This window comes from Anopheles coluzzii, chromosome 2 (genome assembly GCF_943734685.1).
Source record: "Anopheles coluzzii chromosome 2, AcolN3, whole genome shotgun sequence".
In the NCBI taxonomy this organism is placed as follows: Eukaryota; Metazoa; Arthropoda; class Insecta; order Diptera; family Culicidae; genus Anopheles; species Anopheles coluzzii.
Genome location: NC_064670.1, coordinates 122,965,898 through 122,989,258, shown reverse-complemented (window position 1 = coordinate 122,989,258; position 23,361 = coordinate 122,965,898). Strand labels below are relative to the sequence as shown.

At 47.6% G+C, this 23,361-nt stretch overlaps 1 protein-coding gene across 4 annotated transcripts in view; it reads right to left on the bottom strand.

The window, feature by feature from the left end:
* Positions 1–23,361, bottom strand: part of LOC120949353 (uncharacterized) — a 140,902-nt gene that overhangs the window by 58,855 nt on the left and 58,686 nt on the right. For all 4 annotated transcript variants that reach the window (XM_049605126.1, XM_049605127.1, XM_040366613.2 and 1 more), the window contains one exon: positions 1,044–1,194. In XM_049605126.1, the coding sequence (XP_049461083.1) occupies positions 1,044–1,194 (151 nt within the window). The remainder of the gene's footprint in view (positions 1–1,043; positions 1,195–23,361) is intronic.

The window sequence follows — 23,361 nt, the reverse complement described above, 5'->3', positions numbered from 1 at the left end:
ACCTGGAGTCTTGTGGCTTGTGATGTGTGACGGGGAAATGCTATCTTTTGCTACACCACCGTTATTTCTTCACCGTTTGCCGAACACCGAACAGCCGCTCCTAAGAGTGACCACTTTTTGTTGCTTCAATCGACCAGATCCGCTTGGGATACGAGGACGCTCGCGATGAAGAGGAAATTGATTCGGAATGGGATTTAAAAAAAACACATCGTTTGGTTCAGCGAAGCGAACAAGCCGAAACAGCTTACGCCCCCTCCCAAACAAGGAAATAAAGGCCGGAGAAAGCGGACAGAGCGCGCGCGCGCGACCACACATTCGGAAGCACGGTTTTGAATACGTAAACAAACAAGGCGCTGGCGCGGTCCTGGCGGACAGTTTTGGGAATGTGCTGTGGTGTTGATTTCATTGACATAAAGCTGTTAAAATTCTTCAAAAACACCGTCGCAACGGTCCTGGCATGGGAGACAGAGCAGCAGCGTTATCTAACATCGACTGATCGACAGACATAACGCCTCTAGTATTAACTAATCAATCGATAATATATATATTGGCGCCATCTGACGGAACCTTTTATAATCAAACCAAGCTGTCATCGGGCTTGTGTCGTTGAGTAATACGCCAATGGCAATAAACACATCGATAATGATAGTGATTCTGGATTCTAAAATGCCGATGCCGGCAGTGGGAACTGTTGCTTTCATAATTTACTACTAATTACTGCCCACAACGGGGAGAATACGCATCTATATGCAAATGGTGCGTGGAAAAGCAATAAATTTAACTCATTATTACCTTCTACTGTATTATTATATCTCTGATTCACTGATTTTATGCGGTCACAGCATGGCTACCTTATTTATGAGTCCAATAACTCACACTAGCGATGTGCGTCTCGCATAACCGAACACATAAAGTGTGCACTACCAATTGCATATAAGTATACCCCCTCTTTAGTTAATTGATTTTATAAATGCTAAATAAACAAATAAATTACTTTCTCGCAAAAGTAAACAACCTATAGGCGATCCCCTCGTGTCACTTACCTTGTAGAGCTTCTCCTTCTGATACCAAACGTCCTCCTCCTCCTCCTGTGTGATGTAGGACTGGTCCAGGTTGAGGTCGTCCCGCGAGCGGGACAGTATTTTGCGTCGTGACACCATTTCACGCGGCAGTGTGGCCTCTAGGGATCCCAAGCTGTGAATGAGGCGTGAAGAAGCGAAAAGGAAACTTTAGCTTTGCATACCGATATAATTGGATAGATATAATTTTAATTTTAAACACGATTAATGTGTGACACGTTTGGCGGGCTTTCAGGGGTTCGGCGTTGCGTAAGTTTTGGACCATTTTTGACTCGACTCGTCGTCGAACGCTTGGAGTGTGATGATGGATTCTTTGCTTATTTTTAAACGCTCAAACGCGCTCGGTACGCACTTTGAATCGTCGAACAGCAAACGAACGAACGGACAAGTATGATCGGGTCGCTTTGGTGGCGTAATCGAAGTCCGCCGATCGACGAAAGAAGAAAAAAACCCACCCCGAAACCCGGTTCGGTGCAGGTGCCGCGCTCCGTTAAGGTACCACACTCAAAACGCTGACGATGAGCACGGCCGCTGTCAGGAGCTCACCCACTATACTATGCGCCTGACGCCGTTTGAGCGGCCGGTATAGTTGCGTACGTGTCGATCTTTCCGATGGCTGGCGCGGATGATTGGGGGTAGTATTGGGAGTTGCGTAAACTTTTGACCCGCTTCATCGCTAGCGCCGTCTAGCGTCTTGAGGTCATTTTCAAACAAACACAACTAATACCATGCGACACAAAGCCCTGATAAGCATATCTACTACTTACTTAATCTCTGGAGATAAACTTAATCACCTTGAAAGATCTCGCTCTAACGTGTGTCCTTTCTATATTGCTCAAAACCCTCTACATTCATCATTATCGCTTGTGGATATATTAAGTCCGCATCGTTCCTTCTCTCAAACACATGCCAAAGATAATCCTGCACCGGTCTTGCATGCGTTGGTGCGTTGCATTTGCACCGCCCTCCAACACACGCCTAATGGAATTTTCGAGTAGTTACTCCCCTTCGAAAAACTGATTTCCATGTGCCTGTATACCCTCATCGGAACGCGATCAACCGGTACACACTTGACGCTTCCATCCCCCCTCGACCAGAGCGGATCTCTTGCTTTGGGGGAGATTAATAAATGAACTCCAATGTGGGAAAGAAGCTGCCAGGTTCGGCTGCTCGAGAGGTGCATCGAGCAGAAGTAGAAAAAAAAATCCGCCCCCTCTGCTGACTGGTGTCGAACGGTTTCGCTTGGTCAACAGCCACACAGCAGCCACACTCACACCGACTCAAAACCACCTGTTTGCGGGCCCCATCTTGCGCCAGTCGCAACAGCACCCCGTCTGCGCAATACGTGGGAAATGAAGTTTTCAAACGCGCGCGCGGTGTTGGTGTTGCTTCATTCCAGCGTCAACGCCCAACCCACCGCTGTGGTGCCACTACTGCACGTTCGGGCTGATGCGGGGTGCGCGAGCGAAAGCAAAATTAGTTGAGAAATCTTCATTTCGCAAAAAAAACGATCACCGCTTCACCAACCGACACCTTGCAGTGATCGGTGAGGAGTATGGCGGTTGGCCAAAGAGCCAGAGGAGGAGCCATAGCGGTGATGGTCGATTATTGCGAAGAAAATGGAAAAGATTTCGATCAAAACATAGCTCACTGGACCGCACCAATATTTGCACAGTCACTGCCACCACCCGTCATCGAAGTAAGCGCCATCACACCTTTGCAATGATGTGTCGTGTGGTGTTTATCAAAGCAAACACAGAGACCAATGCAATGGTTGCCTTTTTCCTCTGCTTTGAAGCTAGCGTGACATGTTTACATCACACATACACACACGAGGGGTCGCACGTGCGCGAAGGATATTAACATACTTTAAAAGGATGCTATTAGCAAGTTAATGGAAAAGCAATACCTTTAAAACAAACTATCGGAAGGTAAGGAAGGAGTAGCAGCAGTGTGCCCAGGGTTTGTTAAGTCCGCTCGTTAATTTCTATGCTCTTCATTTTAGATTGCAAAACTGGCTGGCTGGCGGCTGTGTGTCGCTTGTCTCGCTTCTTGCATCTGCTCAGATTACCATACTCGCTTTGAGTAGGCAAAGTGCGTCCCCTAGTGTGTATGTGTCCATGCCTTCTCGCCTCAAGCGCATCCGTGGGTGAGTCTAGAAATGATTGTTATTACCCTTTCCAACACTCAACGGCGAATACCTGCAGCGTGGTGCACCCACCTTTAGCCAACCATCGCCCATTTGTTTCAGCTGCCGCTCCATATAGGGACATTATCGATGCCTCGGGTGCCTATCCAGTTGGTTCAATTTGTGCACAAGCGCGGCCAAACGATCCAAGCGTTCTAGATGCATTGTTAAAGTGTAGAAGCAGAGGACAACGGCGTCTCCAATGGCAGGACCTCCCGAGTTGTCACCTCTTGCGTGAAGCTCTGTGAGCTTCTCTGTGTTATTCAACCCCAAAACTGGCCCGTAGGGAGATAGCGACTGATAGACCAATGGTCCGATCGCTAGCCCTGGGGAGAGGCGTGTTACATAACTTTATAAGCGTCCACTCCGGTCGACCTTGGAACGGGATGGCTCCTCAGCCCAAGATGGCTTCCGGAATATCGCGCCCTAATTGGACATTAGTTCCAGATTCAACCACCTATCTAACTATCATTCCAGCACGGTGCAATAGCAGCAACACACAATACACAGATTGCCAGCCCGTTTTCCCATGGCCGGTGGAGCCCGATCCGTCTTCAATTTGGCTATCGTAGGCCTCCTCCATCCCCCGGTTTCCCAGGTAACGTAAAAGCGTAAACAAACGACAACGAAACAATTAGCCAACGTGGCGGTTTCGTGTCCACCATTTAAGGGTGCCCACAAAAGGAACGCTATCCCCCAGAATGGAAGCATTCTGTGCAAGTTGCAAACACGGTGCAACCCGTTGCCAGATGGCTGCCAGAAGGCGCGTATGCAAAGTTAAAAGAGTTGTTAGCGTACATTATTGCTTCCCTTTTCTCAACTTGCATCTCAATGTACACGAGCGGGCGGCTTTTGCGCATTCGCGCATTGAGCGAGGACCTTCACGCGGGAGTGTAGAGAGACATGCAAACTTCTAGGATTACATTCTGGGAACACGCCAATGAACGCCGCACCAAGCCAAACGGTATAACGCATTCCACCCAACCGCTTTTCCTACGTGACGTTATTCGTTTAACTCACAGGCGGCTTACACAGTTTCCCGAAACATCCCAAGAATCTTCTGTACCGCGGCGTACGGCAGAAGGAAGACATACGTTTTGGTTGCTCAAACACCGTTAGAAACCGTACCGACCGTATGGGAAGAGATCCCGAGAACGTGCCGGATATTTGAGACTAATTAATTTCCCTCACTGACATCTCCAGGGAGTGGGTGATAGCTGCTTCCACCAAAGACAATGTCCTTTCCCATGTTCGTATCGGATCGCGGGACAACTTTTGGCGGAAAAGCGTCGAGAATGTCAACGGACGAGATAAGTTACTTACAGAGCACAGCAGCGTTGATAGCACAGCCGCCCTACGGCCTTTTCAGAATTTAGTCTCGGGAGGGCACACACGTTTGCGTGCTGACAGGAGACATTTTATTGCTATGTCAAAGGCAGTAAAACATGAAGATAACAACGGTGATGGTGGATGAGGAGTATCATGTTTTCGGCGTGGTAGTACATACATCTCTTGCACCGGATCGTTCCTGGCATATTAACTTACTTGGCAAAACGTTGCGGGCCAGTTAGGGCGCCCAATTAGGGGAAGTTTCATTATTAATATTCAGTTATGATTAATGTGTTGGGAAGGGGACTACACGTTTTGTCATTTGGGCGATGAAATTCGATACTCTTCGGCATAGAAGCCAGTGCCTTCCATTAATGCTAATTGGCATGGCTTAACTTAAACGACCTTAAATCATAATTCTTGCACGTTACGTTTAAACAGTTCAAAAATCTAAATTTTCAACGCTCTTTTTCCTCTTTTTTATTAGCTCAAGATGGAAACTAATACGGCACCCAAATCGCAAGCTAATTGAACCTGACTTCCAAGGTATCGCGTCGTTGGTGGAAAATAAAGAGCGCGCAAAAACCTTGCCATTCTACTCCGCTGGGAACTGAACTTGGACCGGATATGGTGCGCTTCGGTGGGAAGACACCACGGCTCGCCCGCCAAACAAGCCGAACAATCACACCGAGGACATCCACCGCGGAATGTCACAATGGCCACAAGGCGTCTCAAGGCGATGGGTATGTCTTCTCGTTCAGGGCCAAAGCACGCCGACTTGCAGTTACTCTTACGGACTGGTGTTCTAGCGCGAGAGTTCACTAGGCGCCACCAAAAACACTCTCAGCCTCGATTGTCCATTGAAAACGCCTCACCTCCGACCCGTCCCGGGCCAGTCCCAGTCCCGAGGCGGCTGCAGTCAAGCGTGATCAAATCTGGGGAGGTTCCGGTGTCATCGGTGAAGAGCGATCGATCGATCGTTCACAACATGAAATCTCCACCACATCCGGCACGATTTGGCGTTAGATTTGCGAGTCAAGGTTCGGGAGTTCCCGGGGGCCTTGGCGGGGATGGGGTTTGTGTGCAGGAGAATTGAATTGATTCTCTCTATTGTTTTGCCCTTCGCCAATTGTGCATGGTGTTGTTTTCAGTGCACTCTCGTTTCAATTAGACTGCACGGGTAAGGTCTTTCGCTGTGGTGCGATCACGAGCACCAATACACTGGAATGGGCTGGGTACATATCCGCTGTTTGGTTTGGTCTAGGAATCACCCTCATATGCATAATGGGAATCTCTTCGAGCAGACGTGGCACTGTGATCGTTGCGCAATACAGGCAGCCAATGTCACATTGTATTAAAGCATAAGCTCTCTCTCTAACATATGCTTATGCACCGCTTATGTTACGAGCGTTCGATTTGGACCTTAAAGTGCATCATAAATCACGCTCATAATCAGTCTAACAATAACCGGCACCACGAGGAACTATGGTCGGTTTTGGGAAACGCTTTTCATAAATCATACCCACAATCACCAGCCCTCCGCAGCAGCAGGTTGGATTTTGTTCCGGTAGTTCACCACTGTGCCCATACGGTGGCCGGAAGTATTGGTTCCGGCATGTGTGTGTATGCCCTCTATCGTGATGTCGTGATTCATGCCTTCCGTTAAACAACCGTAAGCTCCTTTACGCCACCTTACCGGGCGTAACGAAAGCCAGCCCAAACATCAAACCCACCCCCCGTACTCAATCGAAATCGATGCTCATTTGCATAGTCTTCTATCAAAAAAGGGTAGGCCTAAGGGTTGTGGAGACTGCAGTAGTGGGAAGCAACATTGAACACCGAGCAGTGCAGTACTTCTGGCTGCCCTACTCAGGGAAGCACATCACGTCACTTGAGCCCCCCGGTGAAAGATCACTATCGAGCACATACAGACACACACAAAAACGCTCACGAAGACCACTACCTCCTCGATGATGCCCCGATTGCCATCGCCCAGAAGAGTGCGCTGCGTGGTGCGTGTTCTAGCGACCGAACCATTCCACCGAACAGTTTGGCTTCACAGCCTGATTTCCCAGTTCTCTGGACAGGTTCTCTCTTCAGTTGCGGGTGGTGGGTAGGAGACACATATATCGTGTACGTTAGATCATCGTTTGAATGCATAATTAGCAGTAAGACGGGTGTGGTGTATGCGTGTGTGTGTCTGTGCCACACCGTGGCATGCCGGCAAAGATGCATCTTCACTTCGCAGGTTAAGCATTACGAAATATGGGACCTCAGACGCCGTGCCCGATGACGCCGTCGATGATGAGGCCACCACCACCACCACTTGAACCTTATGGCACGGCACACAACACACAGTCGCGACCGCATTCGGTAGTCGTCTCTCGGTGAGAAGAATGGTGAGAATGTGACTCGCTGGCAATGAAGGTTCTTTTCCAGCAGCCTTGGCTCTTCTTGAAACCACTTAGAGTTCTTCCCGTCCAAACAATGCATTCGGGTCACTTTTTCGGTCAGATGCATTCTTGGCTACACGTTTTTTTTATGTGAGTAGCTGGAGAGGTTCTGCATACAGTTGATTTATTAAAAAAAGTCTTCTACTTCGGACATGCAAGAGTTTATTTTTCGTAACACTTACAGCGAGCTGGCGTCAGTTCAAGTTCTGGCTCGTAAACATCTTCCCCCAAGGACCCGATACCCACCCGAGGATCCAGAGCTAATTCAAAAGGTTGTCCCCACTACAGCAGACGACGCTTGAATGTCAAGAACGTGGCAGCTGTTTTGTCGTTTAGTAAGGGAGGAGAGCAAAAAAACACATACAGCCGGGAAACGGATCCACCGGCGGGCGAATCGAGAAAGGTCGACGTTTGGGTACGGCTGCGGTACTCTCAGAGCTAGAAGTCTCGAGAGCTCGAGGTTGAATTTCTGATCTTGATCGAGTCGCGGCGCATTAGTGAGCGAACACCGATTTTGAGGATCGTCGAGGTTTGTTTTTTAAGGGTGTGTAAGTTCGATCGATTGACATTCACGGGGCAATGGATGTCGATTTGTTTCGACAGCTGTTCAGTTTCGTTAGGATTGCGAGTCGAACTGTGTTTTTTTTACAGTTTCGTTGAAATGCTGATTGTGTCAATTGGGTTTTATTTGGTTTATCGATGAATCGTCAACCCTTAAATGTCAAGAGTGCTGTGCAAAAAGTAACATCTCTTTTCAATCGTTTGTGGAGCATGTTGCGCCGAATCGTCAAACGGTTAGAAAAGTAACACTGTTGTGCGAAAAATGGAACCATCCCAGTGATTTCGTTTCTTTGCCACCTTCTGTTGCTTTTGGTTCAAAGCCCTGACCTTTCTTGCAATGCCTGTCGTAAAAGGGCTTGAAACGTTTTAGTAACATTATCTCTATTACGTTGCCATTGGTACATTATCTTCCATACATCATACATACCGAAAATATCAACAACTAATCCATATTTGTAGGCCATTCCCATCAGTTTAGAACACATTTAGCGTTCTCCTACTCAACAATTTCAAAAGTATCAACAAATCAAGGTCGTTGCACATGTATAAGGAGTACATTATCGCTCCAAAACTATTCACCATCCTCCACACCAAAGATATGCTTTTAAGTGCAACTCCCTAACTCCCTAACTCCTACGAACTGTTTTCGCGGCCCATCTGTCTTCCATTTGTTCTGCACCGTCTCGTGAACATCTCCACGCAAAATCGAGCAGGCTTCCACGCTCGTATGACTAACACCGATCCCCCACGCTGTAAACACGTTCCCTTCTGCGCAAAAAGTCAACACAATCTTCATTTGCAATGTCACAGACCATTACGATACGGACGTCGCCCCTTTATGACACCGAAGCGCACCGACCGCTCGGAATCGGAGGAGATCCCAGCTAATGGGGATACTCTTCTTCTAAGTGGACTCATTAATAATGCGAGCAATTTGCCGCGTTCGCGTGCCGTTCGCGTTATTGTGCTGTCGTCGCACGCTTGCAAGAAAGTGACGTCTGCCTCGTGGCCACCATTGTGCATTGCGATAAACATTGCACATAGGAAAGATCTCTTAATTCAAAACTGCCCTGCCGGCGGGTACGCTTTGTAAGTGGTGCGCACGTCTAAAAGGTTGCTAATCGTTGCCGCCTGCGGACCTAATGGTGTCATCATCCGGACGCCCACCAACCAGCCTACCAGGTGGGAGGAAATTAATTACAAATCGTATCGTTCTAGCCAACCCCCAGCGGCAACTCACGGAAAGCTAGTTCTGGGATGCTGCGAGACATCCCAGAGATTCTTGGGAGACACGATCGCGCAGCGTCTGGAAGCTTGGCAGGTTGCCACTTGCCACGGTGTCGGGAAGAATTATCATCACTCGAGCCCGAAGGTGTGAAACACATTCCACAGCCGCTTCTCGATGGGAAACTAATGATGTTAATCAAGGCTATGACACTTCTATTGACGTTTGCTGAAATCGAAACTCCGATCAAAAAGGCTTCCTGTTCGGCGCTATCGCTAAAGCCGGATCTTTCCAATCCAAGGACAGCGTTGCCTGCGAATTGCCAATGCAAACACAATCACCCATCACAGGCCAACCACACCAAAGAGGTGTAGGAGTTGCTCACTTCGATTAGAGATTGGATTTGAGTAGATCGTGGATCGGAAAAATGAAGACGCTTAGGTACTTCCCCAAAATGAGACAGCTTCTTCTCCTGGGGTTGCTCCAAGAATATTCAGTAAACGCACAAGATCATCATTGTCTCCAGACCGAGCCGACCAACAAAGAAGAAGAGATTTGCTAAGTTCAACATCCAGCGGCCGCATTCTGGAATGATATTTGCACATGCGTTATTTGCCGAGAAATTGAAAGACAAACAGCAGTGTGCAAACGTCGCTGACACACAGGAAATACCGAACCATTTATTTCATATCGGTTTGCTGTTTGTTCTTCTTGGCCCTTCTGCCAGCATGAAGATTCTTCCCGAGCTGTAAATACTGGTCTCGCACCATTTACGCCTTTCGTCGGGTTGGGAAGAGAACGATTGAATCAAGCCATGGAATGGCTAAACCTAGCAAAGTAAGCAAATGGATTCATTCTTGCTGCAACAGAGACTGCAACAAGGGAAAAAGTTGCGTTTGATCTTCGGTACAACTACTCTTGTCGGTGCTTTTTGCTCGTGACGTGGGCTGTTACAACACAGCGCACAAGTTCAACGACAAGTGCAAATTTTGTTAGACAACAAAATCCTGTTGCTCACGGTCGAAGAACTGGTGGAAAGCTCCGACCAGATAGCATCTATTTCAGGTCAAGAAGTTGTCTTAAAATATAACTGACGTAAACCGTATACTTGGCACTATCTGTAAGGGGGTAGCATTAGGGATTTCCCTAGTTAGTGCTGCAACAAGCTCAGATCCGGGAGCTTTTCCTCTTTGTAGAACGCGTTGAATGCGCCTGAAATTAGTACCACCAGCTCAGAGCCCAGAGCGCACTTGCGACACAGCAAATCAATCATCCGACAATGGTCAAGTGCATACCGTTGGATGCATACCGTCCTAACGGTAGCTGACACATTAGCAAACACAGCGACTCACTCACAAAGCACTTCCACCTCTTTCATCATGACAGTGCAGCATGAATCACAATTGCTTCTGACGACATCAAGCAGCGTTCTGTTCCCTGCTGGGTGGTTCCATACGGGGGTGCTTTCTTTAGCGCAAAGAAAGCGATGCCCTTCCCGAGTAATGATGCTTCTGACCTTATACACGCGTAACGTCCCACTGCAGACGGTGACGAATTTGCTTTAATCACAGCGGGAACCAGGATTCTTTGTTCATCTTTTTCTGATTTCATCCTCCAAGAACAACGGCCACAAAACAGTGATGTAATGTGCCTCGTTCTCGTTAGGTCACATTCGATACCCTAAATTCGCACACAGCGCTGTGGATTGGGAACATGAAAACACGAGAAATAAATCACCCCCTTAAATGGCGTCGTCACGCTTTATGTTAATGATTCCATTACGCCCGATAGTCCAGCCGACCGAGCCTATTAGCACCCACTTGCAATCGGCCAATCGGATGCCGGGCCTCAGGTTCGTTGCGAGCTGTGCGTTTTATCCCGCTAAATCCGTGCTGTAGTAAACACATCCCGCTTACCAACGACATCTCATTAAAGCAAGTTCTGATGCTTTTTTCCTCAATCATCAACAAAAAACAGGGAATTTTGGGAGTAAAGACCTCACACACGGAACCGGAGATGCCACCGGCAGCCGTCCGGAGTGACTTTCTTCGACCTTTCCTCACACAACCACACCATTTGGCGACAATTAGCATGCTCGGTATGGGCGGATAATTTTATTGACGTTCTTACACCCTACCACCACCACCTACCTCGGTTTGAGGTTTATCTTTTCTGTTTAATGTTCTGGCGGTTCTGGAAGGGAATCGCTCGATCGTCCGTCCTACGGTGTTGGTAGAACCAGAATAAATTGTTTTCGTGGGTGTATGGGTTCAACGGCAAGTTCATTGGTCCAAGTAGATTGTTCCATTTAAAGCTCACGAGTAGTATACGATCGTGATGGAGAGCTTTAAAGCGTTATCCCACTTTCTGTTTAAATTGCTTTTGAACAACAGGCCATAAATGTTAATTAGCCATATACATTTGGCGTTGACGACAACAAACCACGTACAAGACAAACCTCTTCTTTGTTGTTATAAAAACTAGAAAAGAAATGTCACATCTTTAGGAAAAATAAATGAACTCCTCTTACCAGACAGATTATAATAATGAGAAACATCATCACAGTATGAATGGACGTAGCAAAGCTAACGCCATCTACGATTCAAACAATTGTGATTAATTAACACCTACCGAAGGGTGCGCGCCTGATCAGGTAGGACGTCAGGCAGGCTTAGAGATCTCCACCCTGGGGCCATATGCTCAACGGTGAGGTCGCCTATTGCTTTGGGATCCACAACCGAGCAGCAACAATTCGGAGAGTTACGAAAGCAAATCGGGAGGATGAGAGTGTCACAAAAGGTTATCGAGATGTACGTCTGTCGGCCATGGTGGATCATTAGCAAACACTCTACAGATGATCATCGCTGATACTCGCTGGAGTATTGGTTTAACGTTAAACTGTGCTGTTGCGAGCAGCAGACAAGAAGAAATTCCAATTTTTGTAAGTAAATAATAAAACACGCCTGTTTATTACTTACACATTTCCTTTTCTCAACGCAACTTTCAGGCCTTAGAAGACGTTGAACTCTAACACTAACACCTCAATATTTCACGTCCAATCGCTCCCCTCCCCGCTGCCAAACCAACACAAACCTCCGCGTTTGCCAATTGCGTAACGATACACCAAAGATGATGGCCAACGCTTAACAATGTGCGCACGGTCGAGAGTTTCATCATCGACCACACGATCGGGGAGAGCCCCGATCTACCGAAGACGACGACGCTGCTGCTGCAGGCGAGGTGGTGCCAGCGCAGGTCGATGTGTACAGATCCATACCACACGCTCAGGCCTTCCTGTTTGGCTGGCTGGCAGCCGCTATTGGTGACGCGATCTCGACGATCTCGACATCTCCCGCGACTTCGCAATCCGATCCGTTACCGGAACCGAAGACCTCCAAATTGACGCCTTCGCGAGGGCGGTCGCCATCGCCGAGTGAGTCTGTGTTGCGATTCCCGGGGCCCAGCGTGTTTGTTATTGTTGCCCGAACAGATCAACAGAGGAAGCAACAAAAAAACCAAACTAACAACAACGAACACTGAGACACTTCAAGTCCAGACTATTCATCTGCCTTTATGCGTGTATGTCGATGGTTGTGTGTATGTGTTTTTAATGCTGCCCAACATTGCATTGTATTCAAATTGCCCTTACCATGATAACTTCCCCCCAGTGTACTCTTCACCTGGTCCTCTCCCCACGCGCAGAAAGCCAAACAAAAATGGCAATGGCCCTGGACGCAAATCGCTGCCTAGATCCGCGATCGCTCGATCTCTCTCATTCTCTTTCGCTCTCTCTCTCTCTCTCGCTCTCTTCGTACACCAGGGGAAAACCGCATACGAACGCCATTTGGTGATTGATTAGCGGTAATTGAAACCAAAATTGAAACACACCGTCACTCTTCACGGTGAGTGACGCTGGGTTGAATGGTTGGCTAGAGCGGACCTATATTAACGAATGCCTCTCCATGGGGGTACGTGACCACACGTGCAAGCCGAGGGTGCTGCATAGATGCGCCGATGATTGAGCAGCCGTTCATGATCGAAATCACGATCGTACGTACGGTGTTGTCCGCAGCACTAACGCATTCCGCCACGATCAGAGATGATGTTTGTAGGCGAAGGGGGCACAAGTCCTCTGAACATCACTTCCAGTCCGTCTGCCGAGGCATGGTAAACAGCCGTGCTAGATCCGAATTTAAATATCCACCGACACCGACAGCAGACCACCGGAAATGGCGACTTTGCAAGAGAGAACACGAAGGACACAATCACAGCAGTCACAACAATGCCCAAAAACTCCCCTAAACTAAACACTTCCGGTCTAAGACCCCCGACACGTCGCTTCCGAAGCTCATCTCCATGTTGGTATCTGACTGGCTGAGCAAAGGAGAGGAGTGTGCACTTTTGTTTAATTTTCCGCACAACCCTTCATTTGCCATAGACCCATAATGCGTGTAGCACAGGAGGTTTGCAAGATGGACAGTGTAGCTTTGTCTGCAATGGTACTTTTTTATACAAAATAACACTCCACTCCACGACCTCCACAGTGCATTCATCAAGCGATCGAGGATCAGATGAGCCCCCGCGTCTGTGCGTAGTAGTGGGCGAACGGGGCGGCGATGGATTGTTAAATTTTAAGTGAATTTAATGTTTCCTGATGTTGATGCCAAGTCAAGGTTTTTTTTCCATTGCTGTATGCGCACCCATTGGCTAGTTTGCATCATCAGCGTTAAGCATTGTGCAATTATTGCTATGAAATGTAGCTGTTTGGTGTGTGTGTTTGCAGTGCATTTACACAAATTGATGTCCTGAATGTGGAGTGTTTTGAAATCGATTCCACTCTGACGATCATCATCTTCAGAGATGCTACAACACAAATAGCTGATGAAGTATTAATGCATAAAGCTGTAGATAGCTTTTTTGCAGCTCTATTTTTGAAATTTGTTAAAAGGCCCTAAACGCTTCGTCGCTGTCCAATAGTATGGCGCTTTCTACAAAATTGATAATCTGCATTATTAATGCTATCATCATAATCTTGTAGGCCATCCAGACGGGTTAAGACTGAAACCCTTGAGATCACTACACAAGCGACCACAAGCAGTCAGATGTTCAACCATTACACTCTCAGCCAGGTCGCGATCTCAGACAGGTGAAATTAGTTTTCACTTTGCCTACGGCCATTTGCCAGCAATCATCACCGGCACCTGGTACTTTGTGGTCTAGCGATAACCTCGGGTGAACTATTCGACACCGCAATAGAAACACTTGCACTGATGGAACGATCTCGGTTCTTACATTCCAAGCGATCCTACCAGTGCGATCCAGTTAATAATCGAGTGACCGCAAATGATGTTTTGATCAGGCTGGCAGGCGAGTCCCCCCTTGCCCATTCTCACTTCTGTTGTCCTTTTCTACCTAGGGATAGTACTATTGCACATCTCGCATTCAGTCAGCTTGAGACAACGCGCGCCTCGGTGCGGTAATTGAGATGCAGAGTTCGGTTATTTCGCTCCTGCTGCCCTGCACGTACGTCACCGTACCACCGCGAGTAGTGGCGGTGATTTATACCCCCAACGGAAAAGGTCACCGCACGAAACTACAACAATCGCCCGAAGGATGCTTTGGCCTCACCGCGGGAGTGCAAGATTGCAAGTCGTGACTGCCGGGACTTGACCAATCAATCGTTCGCCGTCGATCGGCCGCCGATCGGTATCATTCTTTCACACCTCGACGACTTCATTAGAATGGAAGTTAGTTGGCGGAGTGGGAGAGGTACGAGTCGGCACAATGGATCGAGTGGATTGAAGAGAACCTGTCGAGTGACCTTTAAAGGGTGATAATGAGTGTTCCCAGGATCAGATTACCATAACCTGCCAGTGTTGTTCTGAAACTACAAACCGTACAAAACGTATTGTTCTTGGTGATAAATGTGACAAACTTCACTGATATTCAAATTTTGGGAAGACGATTCTTCATCTTGCAGAGGAGTCCTCCATTCGTACCTGGAATGATAATAAGAAAAGACAACTATTAGTATAATTTCACCATAAAGCATGTTTATTTGGGCAGCTGTCAAATATTTTATTGTAATGAATCATCGGCTAAATATTTATATATAATTTAAATCACTTGGATTTTTCGTACTGAATTTTGTTGAACATCTCTCTCTCAGTGCATCTCCCTTCTCGTAGCTGTAACCTTACATCATTTTACGTAACTTAAATGAATGTAATGTTGTAACTATTACACTCTCCCCCGTTCGGTGTGAACAAAATGCACTTCCTTTTGCAGCACATACCGACTTAATAAACCATTTTGCTTATGCGAGGAACGAAACCAATGTCGAGATAAAGTCATTAGTAATTCTCTAAAAGCCTACCGGCTGTATCTTTCCCCTAATACCAAATGCACCCACTTTCTCTTCAGCTGCATTTAACACCTAATGAAACGTTCCCTTCCACCAACCAAACTCCCTACAGACGAGCCCAACACACCATATTGTTGTGTTCCTCTCCCATCACCGTTTGAGGAAACATCAAGGTTGAACACTTCAACATAATGTGTCTTGTGAGCGCCAGACCCTAAACCTCCCGAACCTCCCGTAGACGGCCGTGATCGTGGGGCGTGAGCTCTTCCGCAAAAATGTTGAACGAAACCTTGCCACATAAAACCACAAAACAAAAAAAGAAGCGCAACAAAACAAAAGCCACTGAAAACGCTCCGCACGTGAACACAATCACGACCGGATGTGGACGTGAAGCACACGGATTCGTTTCCGGCTGCGGTGGGTAGTTGCTCTGAATTCCGCTATCGTCATCGAGCTATCGCTATTGTCTTTCCGATGCGCAATCTTTGCGCCTCCGTTGCGCAGAAGAAATGGAAAGAAAATCCCTTCATTTCTTTCGAACCGTGCGGATCCCAACGCCGTGCAGCGGTGCATGGGTTTTCTGTTGTTGTTGTTGTTGTTGTTGTTTTGTTTCACAAAGCACATAGACACGCATAATTAATGCACCGCCACACCGCGGTGGTTGATTGTAAAAGTCGAGCATGTACACATTAAAAATTATACGACCAAGCACGCACGAAATCTAAGCGTGCAACACACACACACAAACGGCACGAGTTAGGAGCGGCTAGTGTAGCAATTAAAAGCGTACACACACGCAGAGAGACACAGGTTCCTTTTTCGATTGCATTTGCGGACCAGCGTGTCCAGAGTGTGGCAGCGTGTGCGTAGTGTGCAGTAAAAGTTGCATTAAACCGAGCCGTGAACGACGGAGTTTTCCAACCAACACACCATTACTGGCACCCCACCAACACAGTACACGTTTGCGAAGGATAATGATCACTAAACACGAGCCGATGGCCAGCCAAAGCGGTTGTAAAATCAGACAATCGAACGTTTTTCACTGCAAAACAAAGCGATCAAAGGGGAGGGTGGGATGGGGTGAAAAACTAACCAACGCACAGGCGCGAATGACCGAGCAAGGGCGGGCGGTGGCGGTTTCAAAGATGGATTTCACGGAAGTGAGGAAATTGTTGTCGTTTTTTCGTACCACCTGAACCAACAACTCCAAAGGCTCTGAAAATGCTCGTGTATTGGTAGGCAAGCTGAACCGTTGCTGCAATCGCTTTACACGTGCAGAGAAGGGGCTAGGAGGCTCCAGTAAGGTCGCGTTAAGGGTGTTTTTCGATTTCAGTGAGAGGTGCAACGAACAAGTTAAAAACATTGCAGAAAAGATGAATGGTGGTGGTGGTAGTGGACGTTAATCGGACTGTTGATCGACATGAGCGAGATTTGTGTGTTTGATTTAAACACTATGAGTAAACATGACAAGTAATTTGAATTTTCAATGAGTTTAGAGACTGAATCGTTTCGGGAAAAGGACTTAATAATTGAATATTAATTAAAGATGATGTGAAGCGTTTTTCGCCTTATTTAAGTCTTTAAGTCTGATCGATTTGGGAAGGAATCGAGCCACGGTCAACCTAGTGAGAAATTTCAATACGTCTAACAATTAGACCACCAACCTGTCACAGTTTGTATGCGCTTACGACCATATAAGAACCTTTGCGCAGACCGTTTGTAACGCCAACCTCAATGCCATCGCTCCCGATGATGCGATTGTAACGAGCTGCTCTAGAAACTCGGCAACAAAACCAAAACAATACCCTCATAATACCCGCCAACGCCGTCTTCACCGTGCGCCCCACGACTGAATGGAAGGAAATTATAAATTTTTCCCACCTGTGTACCATTATGCCATCGCTTCGCAACCGCGGGATTGCTTGAGACGGGAGACTTTGGGAGACGGTTTCGGAACGACTTAAGGCAGCAGCATCATCCGTGCGCAACCGATTACGCCAGAAGAATGCTACTTCTTACCTCAACCGGTCAAAAATAGAAAACCATTGCGCGATGACGCTGTAATCTTGACCAGCTATGATGTCAACGAATTGTCTCGTAAATTATTATTCTTGAACGTCTCTTTCCTGCTACGGTTTATGCACCGTTTGCTGAAGAGGGTTGGTTGATTGCTACTTTCCCTTTCGTTGAACGCTGTGCCAACAAAGGGGAGCAACAAAATCTTGCCCAATGACATCACTTCAGGAAAAAAGGTCAACAGTGGAGCGTTGTTGTCACTACTACCAACAAACAGAGTCCCAATTATTTGCTAAATACACTATGTAAGTGGTGGTATTTCTCAGTTAAACAAGAAGTGGAAGCCCATTCAAGACTTTTTGAACGTTGCTTCGCCTTTACGCTTCGGTAGTTTCGTTGCTTTCTTTACCATTTTATTTAATTTCTATGCCCTCATCCACCTGTGCATGGCTCATACTCATTCTCAAACAACAACCCCAGACAACGCCGATTTCAAGATGACCACTTGAACATTCCCCCCCTCCATTGGGCAAACCTTTTAATTACTGCCACCGGGCAGGCACCTCGAATTTTGAGTGACCTCTGGAGCAAAATTAACCTGCCATCGGCATCGTCCACTGATGGCGGTGACCTCAATTTTTACGCTCTCGTTCAAAGTGTCTGACCAACTGCCTTACATATCACCTGCGAGGTTCTTTCATGGGTGTCATGCGTGTGGTTCAGCATGAGTTAACTAATCACCTGAAGCCGTTTTGACAACTTCTCGAGGTCTAGCGACGACTGCTATGACGAGTTCTACCAACTCCTGCTTTTCGATTATATCGCAAGGACATAAGCTTCCAAAATGTGCGTGACGGTTATTGTGAAGCAATACATTTGATGCGCTCAAACAATAGTCAAACACGCCTTAGACAACTACATCCTATCATGTTCTCCTCAAGATTGATAGTGCGTCTGATGTCTTGAGTAAACCGAATCGATTAAAAGTGACTCCATTCCATGGTGATACAAGAGGGCGATCTAGATGCAAAAGTTGGCAACAAACGCTCGACGCTCACCGAACGGAACCGCACGTACTCCGCAACCAGAATACTCTGAACCCTGACGACAGTGCTCCCCTTGACAGCGGACCGAACCGACGCCGCACGAATGACAGGGCCCTCGGTCGGAGCGCATTCCCTTTCACTTTTCAGCCACTCTGGTGGTTGTGGTGCTGCTGCTGCTGCTTCAGTTTCGTTTTCTCGGGCATCTGATGCGTTGCTGAATGAGCGTGTGCGACTGTGGTTGTGAGTGCGTAGTCGTCGTCTACTTGATCGCGTTCGAAGCAGGCCCGGGCTTGTTACCAACACTACCTTCGATCGGCTTCACTCCAAGCGCGTGCAGTTCGTGCTCTCGAAAGTAAGTGAACGGGTTTTTCGCATTCGCCCTGCTGCCCTTTTGCATTCAGTGGACCACCGACTTCTACTGAGAGTACCTTGTACCGCAGCACACAATTAAACCCTCTCACAGAAACTATGACGCGCAGCGCGGCTGCGGGGTAGTTGTGCTCGGGGAAGTCTTCGAAACACCGGCACTGGTCACTCCCGGGAGGGAGTGAGAACGGTCCAAGAGCGTGTGCGAGCGCGCGCGCGCACCCGCGCGTCATGTTAATGTCAAACCCCAAAGTGTTGTCAATACAAACAAACAATCGAACAAGCCTCAAGACCTCGCACGCTCAATGAATCGTGCCACAAAATCGGTGCAAAAAAAAAACACCCGTTCCAACCACAAACAATAACGAATCACTCGAACGAACACACCAATCTGGGCTGAAAAACCTGCGCGGCACCCTTTCATAGCTCGGGCCCGGCTTTGGCCTTTCCAAGTCTCAAGAATAACTACTTAATTGGGTGTTCTACCTCCACTCCAGTACACCCAAGAGCTCGCGCTGGCATAACCCGACATTGGAGCAGCAAGTTGTCGAAGGCGTACCACCGTCACACCTTCCCTACGCTTACCGTGAACCATGTCCAAATGCACTACACGGTCATCAAAAAGCTAGGCTCTGCATACCGTCGTCATGCCCCTTTGTAGTTGCCTTGGTTAGACTACTACCGCGTGCTCTATCGGTGTAGATCGGCAACCTCCATTGTGCTAGAACGCTGCTAGAACACTAAAGAGATGGCCAGAAGCTTGACTCAAGATCTGGATCCAGATTGTTCGGAAATGCATTCTTGTCGCGCTGCCCTCCTCCGTCCCATTTGGACCACATTCTTGGGACTGTTCAATTTATGCACATACATTGTCACCGATCGACTGATCGAAATGCAATATTTGAGGAATGTCTGCTGCCGATAAGCTGCTGACAGGACTGATGCAACTGATAGCTGCATGTTGCGACCTGCCAATAGCATCCGTTGAACCTCGTGTGTTGCGTGTGTGGCAACTTCTAGGACTTTGACGCTCCGACGCAGCAATCATTCTGCTAACCACCCAATTAATCAAACTCAAACGACAGAAGCCGAACGTCGATGTCCTTGCCTGTCCACAAGGCACACACACACACACATTGGGTGCACTTTTCGCGGTAAGGCTAGCAGCTTCATTATCCGATCCGACCAAGTGGTTCCACCAAGAGTGGACAAATTAAAATTTTATTCATTAGTGTACAGCGTGCGCGCCGCCGCCGACAGGGGGAACAGGTTTGGACATTCGTGTGGCCACATACCGGTGTGTCAACTGTTGGTAATTTTCGTTGATTAGCAGCAACGCACCAATGGTGGATAGTCACCATAAGGACGGACACAGGAGGCCCTAGCAATGGAGAGCAGTTTCGAAATTTGAATGTCAAACTCGTTCCGCTGCAATTGCTGCCCGGCTGCTCTTATCTTGACTGGGTCAGATGGATGTCTGTCTGACATTAGCCAGCTGACCTCCTATGACGACGTTGAACTATGCAACCGTGGATTATAAGTATGTGCCGACCTGCCTGCCTGACTGGGGCAGATATGTTGAGATGAGATTGCTTTGTAGCACAGCCCGGAAATCGTTCGCATCATCTTCCTGTACATCGCGGGGAGAAACTAGTTTCTGCGGTTTTTCTGCGAACGTAAACAACCAGCTGCCCCTAGCAATTGGCCTAATCCCACCGAGTCGTCGAGATCCAATTCCATTCAGCCAGTGCGTTAATGTTACGGCATACATACGGGGGGTCGGTCGCTAAACATTTATGATAGCTGTTCATCTGTGGCATATTCACACCTGTCCGGTCGTGTTGGGGGTCGGTCGTTAACGAGGAAGCAACCCGCACAGCCTGCACAGAAAGGCCTAGACAACGAGCTGCACATGGTTGGCGGTGGCATGGAACCGAAATCCCCCATAAGCTCCAACGAACAACCACAGTGTACGTAACAGAGCGGAAGGAAGAATCTAAAGTCCACTGCATTTGGCATTTAAAAAATGCCATATTTTGCCCCTCTCGACTGACCGGCTCGACTAAGGTTTGCACAGTGGTCTAAAAACCCGTGTTGTGGAGCCGTTGCACGAAAGCGGGTGAGACTAGTGGGACGATGGGAAATGGACGTTGAAAATTTCTGCTACTGCCCAACTGTTGCTGCCAGCTTTATGATCTTGGCGACGATGCTGCTGCTGACGATGGCGACGGTGTTGGGTGATTGGATCGGTTTTGGACGACTCTGCAACTACACGGCAGTACGGTAGAGCCACGAAAAACCCGTTTCAGTTCACCGCCGCTAGTTTCTGTTGTTGTCTTCCTGTTGTTGCAATACATCGTTGAATAAATGCTACAGAGACACACAGAGGCCTGGTACGGTGGGGCGGAAAATAGTGAAGGAAACTGGTCCGTCCGGACCTGACGTTTCGCGAAACGTTCGGGAGGGAATGGATTGTAGATGGGGCACTGCGATAGGCTTTCTTCGGTTCGCCTTTTTTATGCACTGCGGTTGATGCAGTGTGCTTGGTAGTGTGTGTTTGAGAAATGGTACAGACAGTGAGTGTGTAGTAGTGTGCAGAAAAGCAGGATTGTTTATGCTGGGCTGCATAAATGCATTTCACTTTCATTGCAAGGGGATCGTATGTTCCGAGGTCAGTTTTTCTCGCTCGTTACATGTTTTCGGTAGTGCTTACGCTGCGAAGATCGAAGATATTACTTAAGAGATCTTCATTGTAATCTTTTTGTTTCTTGATGCATACAAGCTTTTACAAATTGAAACATTTAACACTTTAACAACGTAATAAAATGGATATGAGTGATATAAGATGAAAAAAGCACAAAACTATTTTGACATTTTGCTTTTCATCACTCAGAACTAGTTTGATCTCACCGTTTGATCTTTGGCTGAACTTTCTGGAAAGTGAGAATCATTCTCAAGCTGATTGGTAACAACAAATTTAGCATAAAACGGCGAGAATTCTCACATTAGCATACGGATCGCTTTTGGATCTCCACGGTGAAACGAACATCTTGAACTATCGCCAAAAGAAATAAAACTTGTTCGTGTCTTAAGATGACATTCGACATTTGCGTGGTCAACCTTATGTTTGGAACTCTGTTTTTCTTTCTCCTGCAAACAACGCCAACAACTCTAATCATCTCAGAATAAAATTAAAACCGCTCGTATCATTTTCGATACATTTCGTCTCTTCCTTCCTTCTTCTTTTCGCATTACATTTGGTAGTGAGACTCACTAGCCGAAACCTGTTGTCGGGGCACCTTTCAAAATCTACTCACACTACGCCTCGCAAGACTTCGGCGAACAAACCCCGTCGAGGTAATCCATTTATCGACACCATTCGTTGAATCGACAGTGTTCGGGGGTGAACTCATTTCACCCAACCGTCGATCACACAATTTGGCATAAATTTCCAAAGATGGAAATCGCACAACATTTTCGCAAACCAACCCCCTTGCGTAATGTCGTTTTGTCGTGCAGCAGACAGGAGAAAGAGGTCGCAAGGTTGCACGGTGGTGTGGAATTTGAATTTGAATGTGAAATTCCTTCACACATTCGGCACGGCATTAATTGGAGCAATTTGTCGAACGAAAACAGCGCTGCTGGGCTGTGGTTGATGAAAGGGGGATAACTGTCAATGTCACAAAATAAGAAAAAGAATTTTTTGTGTGATAAGCAAAGCAGTACCAGCTCTTAACCATGAAGTATTCATTCACGGTAACCTCAACCGGCCCTACGGCATATGTCTGTTCGTGCGGCGAATCAAGGGACTCATGTATTCCATGGTCAACTCGTTGTGTTGTATTCGCATTTAACTCAAAATTTCACCTCTACTTCTCTCTCTCTCTCTCTCTCTCTCTCTCTCTCTCTCTCTCTCTCTTTCTCTTTTTCCCTTTGGAGACTACCTGCTCCACACTACCTCAAAATCCTCTGATGGTGGTAACGAGGGCAAAAGCACCGACGTAAGTTTCCCTCCACCCAGCGCAACCCCAAACAAGACACGCGTGGAGAAGTGAAAAGCCACCGGCACACACTGTTCACTTCACTCATGCTGTCTACCTTCGCTACTACCACTACTTTCACGGTTCTGGCATCCGAAATACACACGCAAAAAAAGCACGCAGTACAAAGTCCCTCACCCACCGCCTTCGCGTATGTATGTAACAGCCCAACACTGGTTTCAATCGAAGTAGGCAAAAAAAATCCACGAATTGCGCACACCGCGACGTCGCGTTATGTGAATACAAATTGGCTACTCTTGCGCACTGCGCCGACTGTGTCTGCGTGTTCGTTTCTGCTGCCCAAAGCTCTATAGCAACCATTCGCACGCGCGCGCGCACACGGGAAGCATTTTCTCCTTCGGCCAACATGATCGTGATCGGGGTAGGTAGCGCTCCCAGCGTCAGTCCAAGGCTTTCGAGGAGTGACTTTGTTGACCAAAAGCCTCCATGACCCAACCTCCAGACGCCTTCCTCAGGGCCCAAATCTCAACGACCACACCACAGCCATATGCAAATGAAATTCGGTAATAATCGGAGCCCCAAGACCAACGACCAGCAGCAGCAACGAAGGAACCCCAAAACAGATAAAACTAAAACAAAAGGAAACGGTCAGCGGGAGATTGTGCATGGGCCACCAGGCCGCCAGACCGCCTACAACATACGGCCATACTCTCTCGCCCCATACATTTGCATA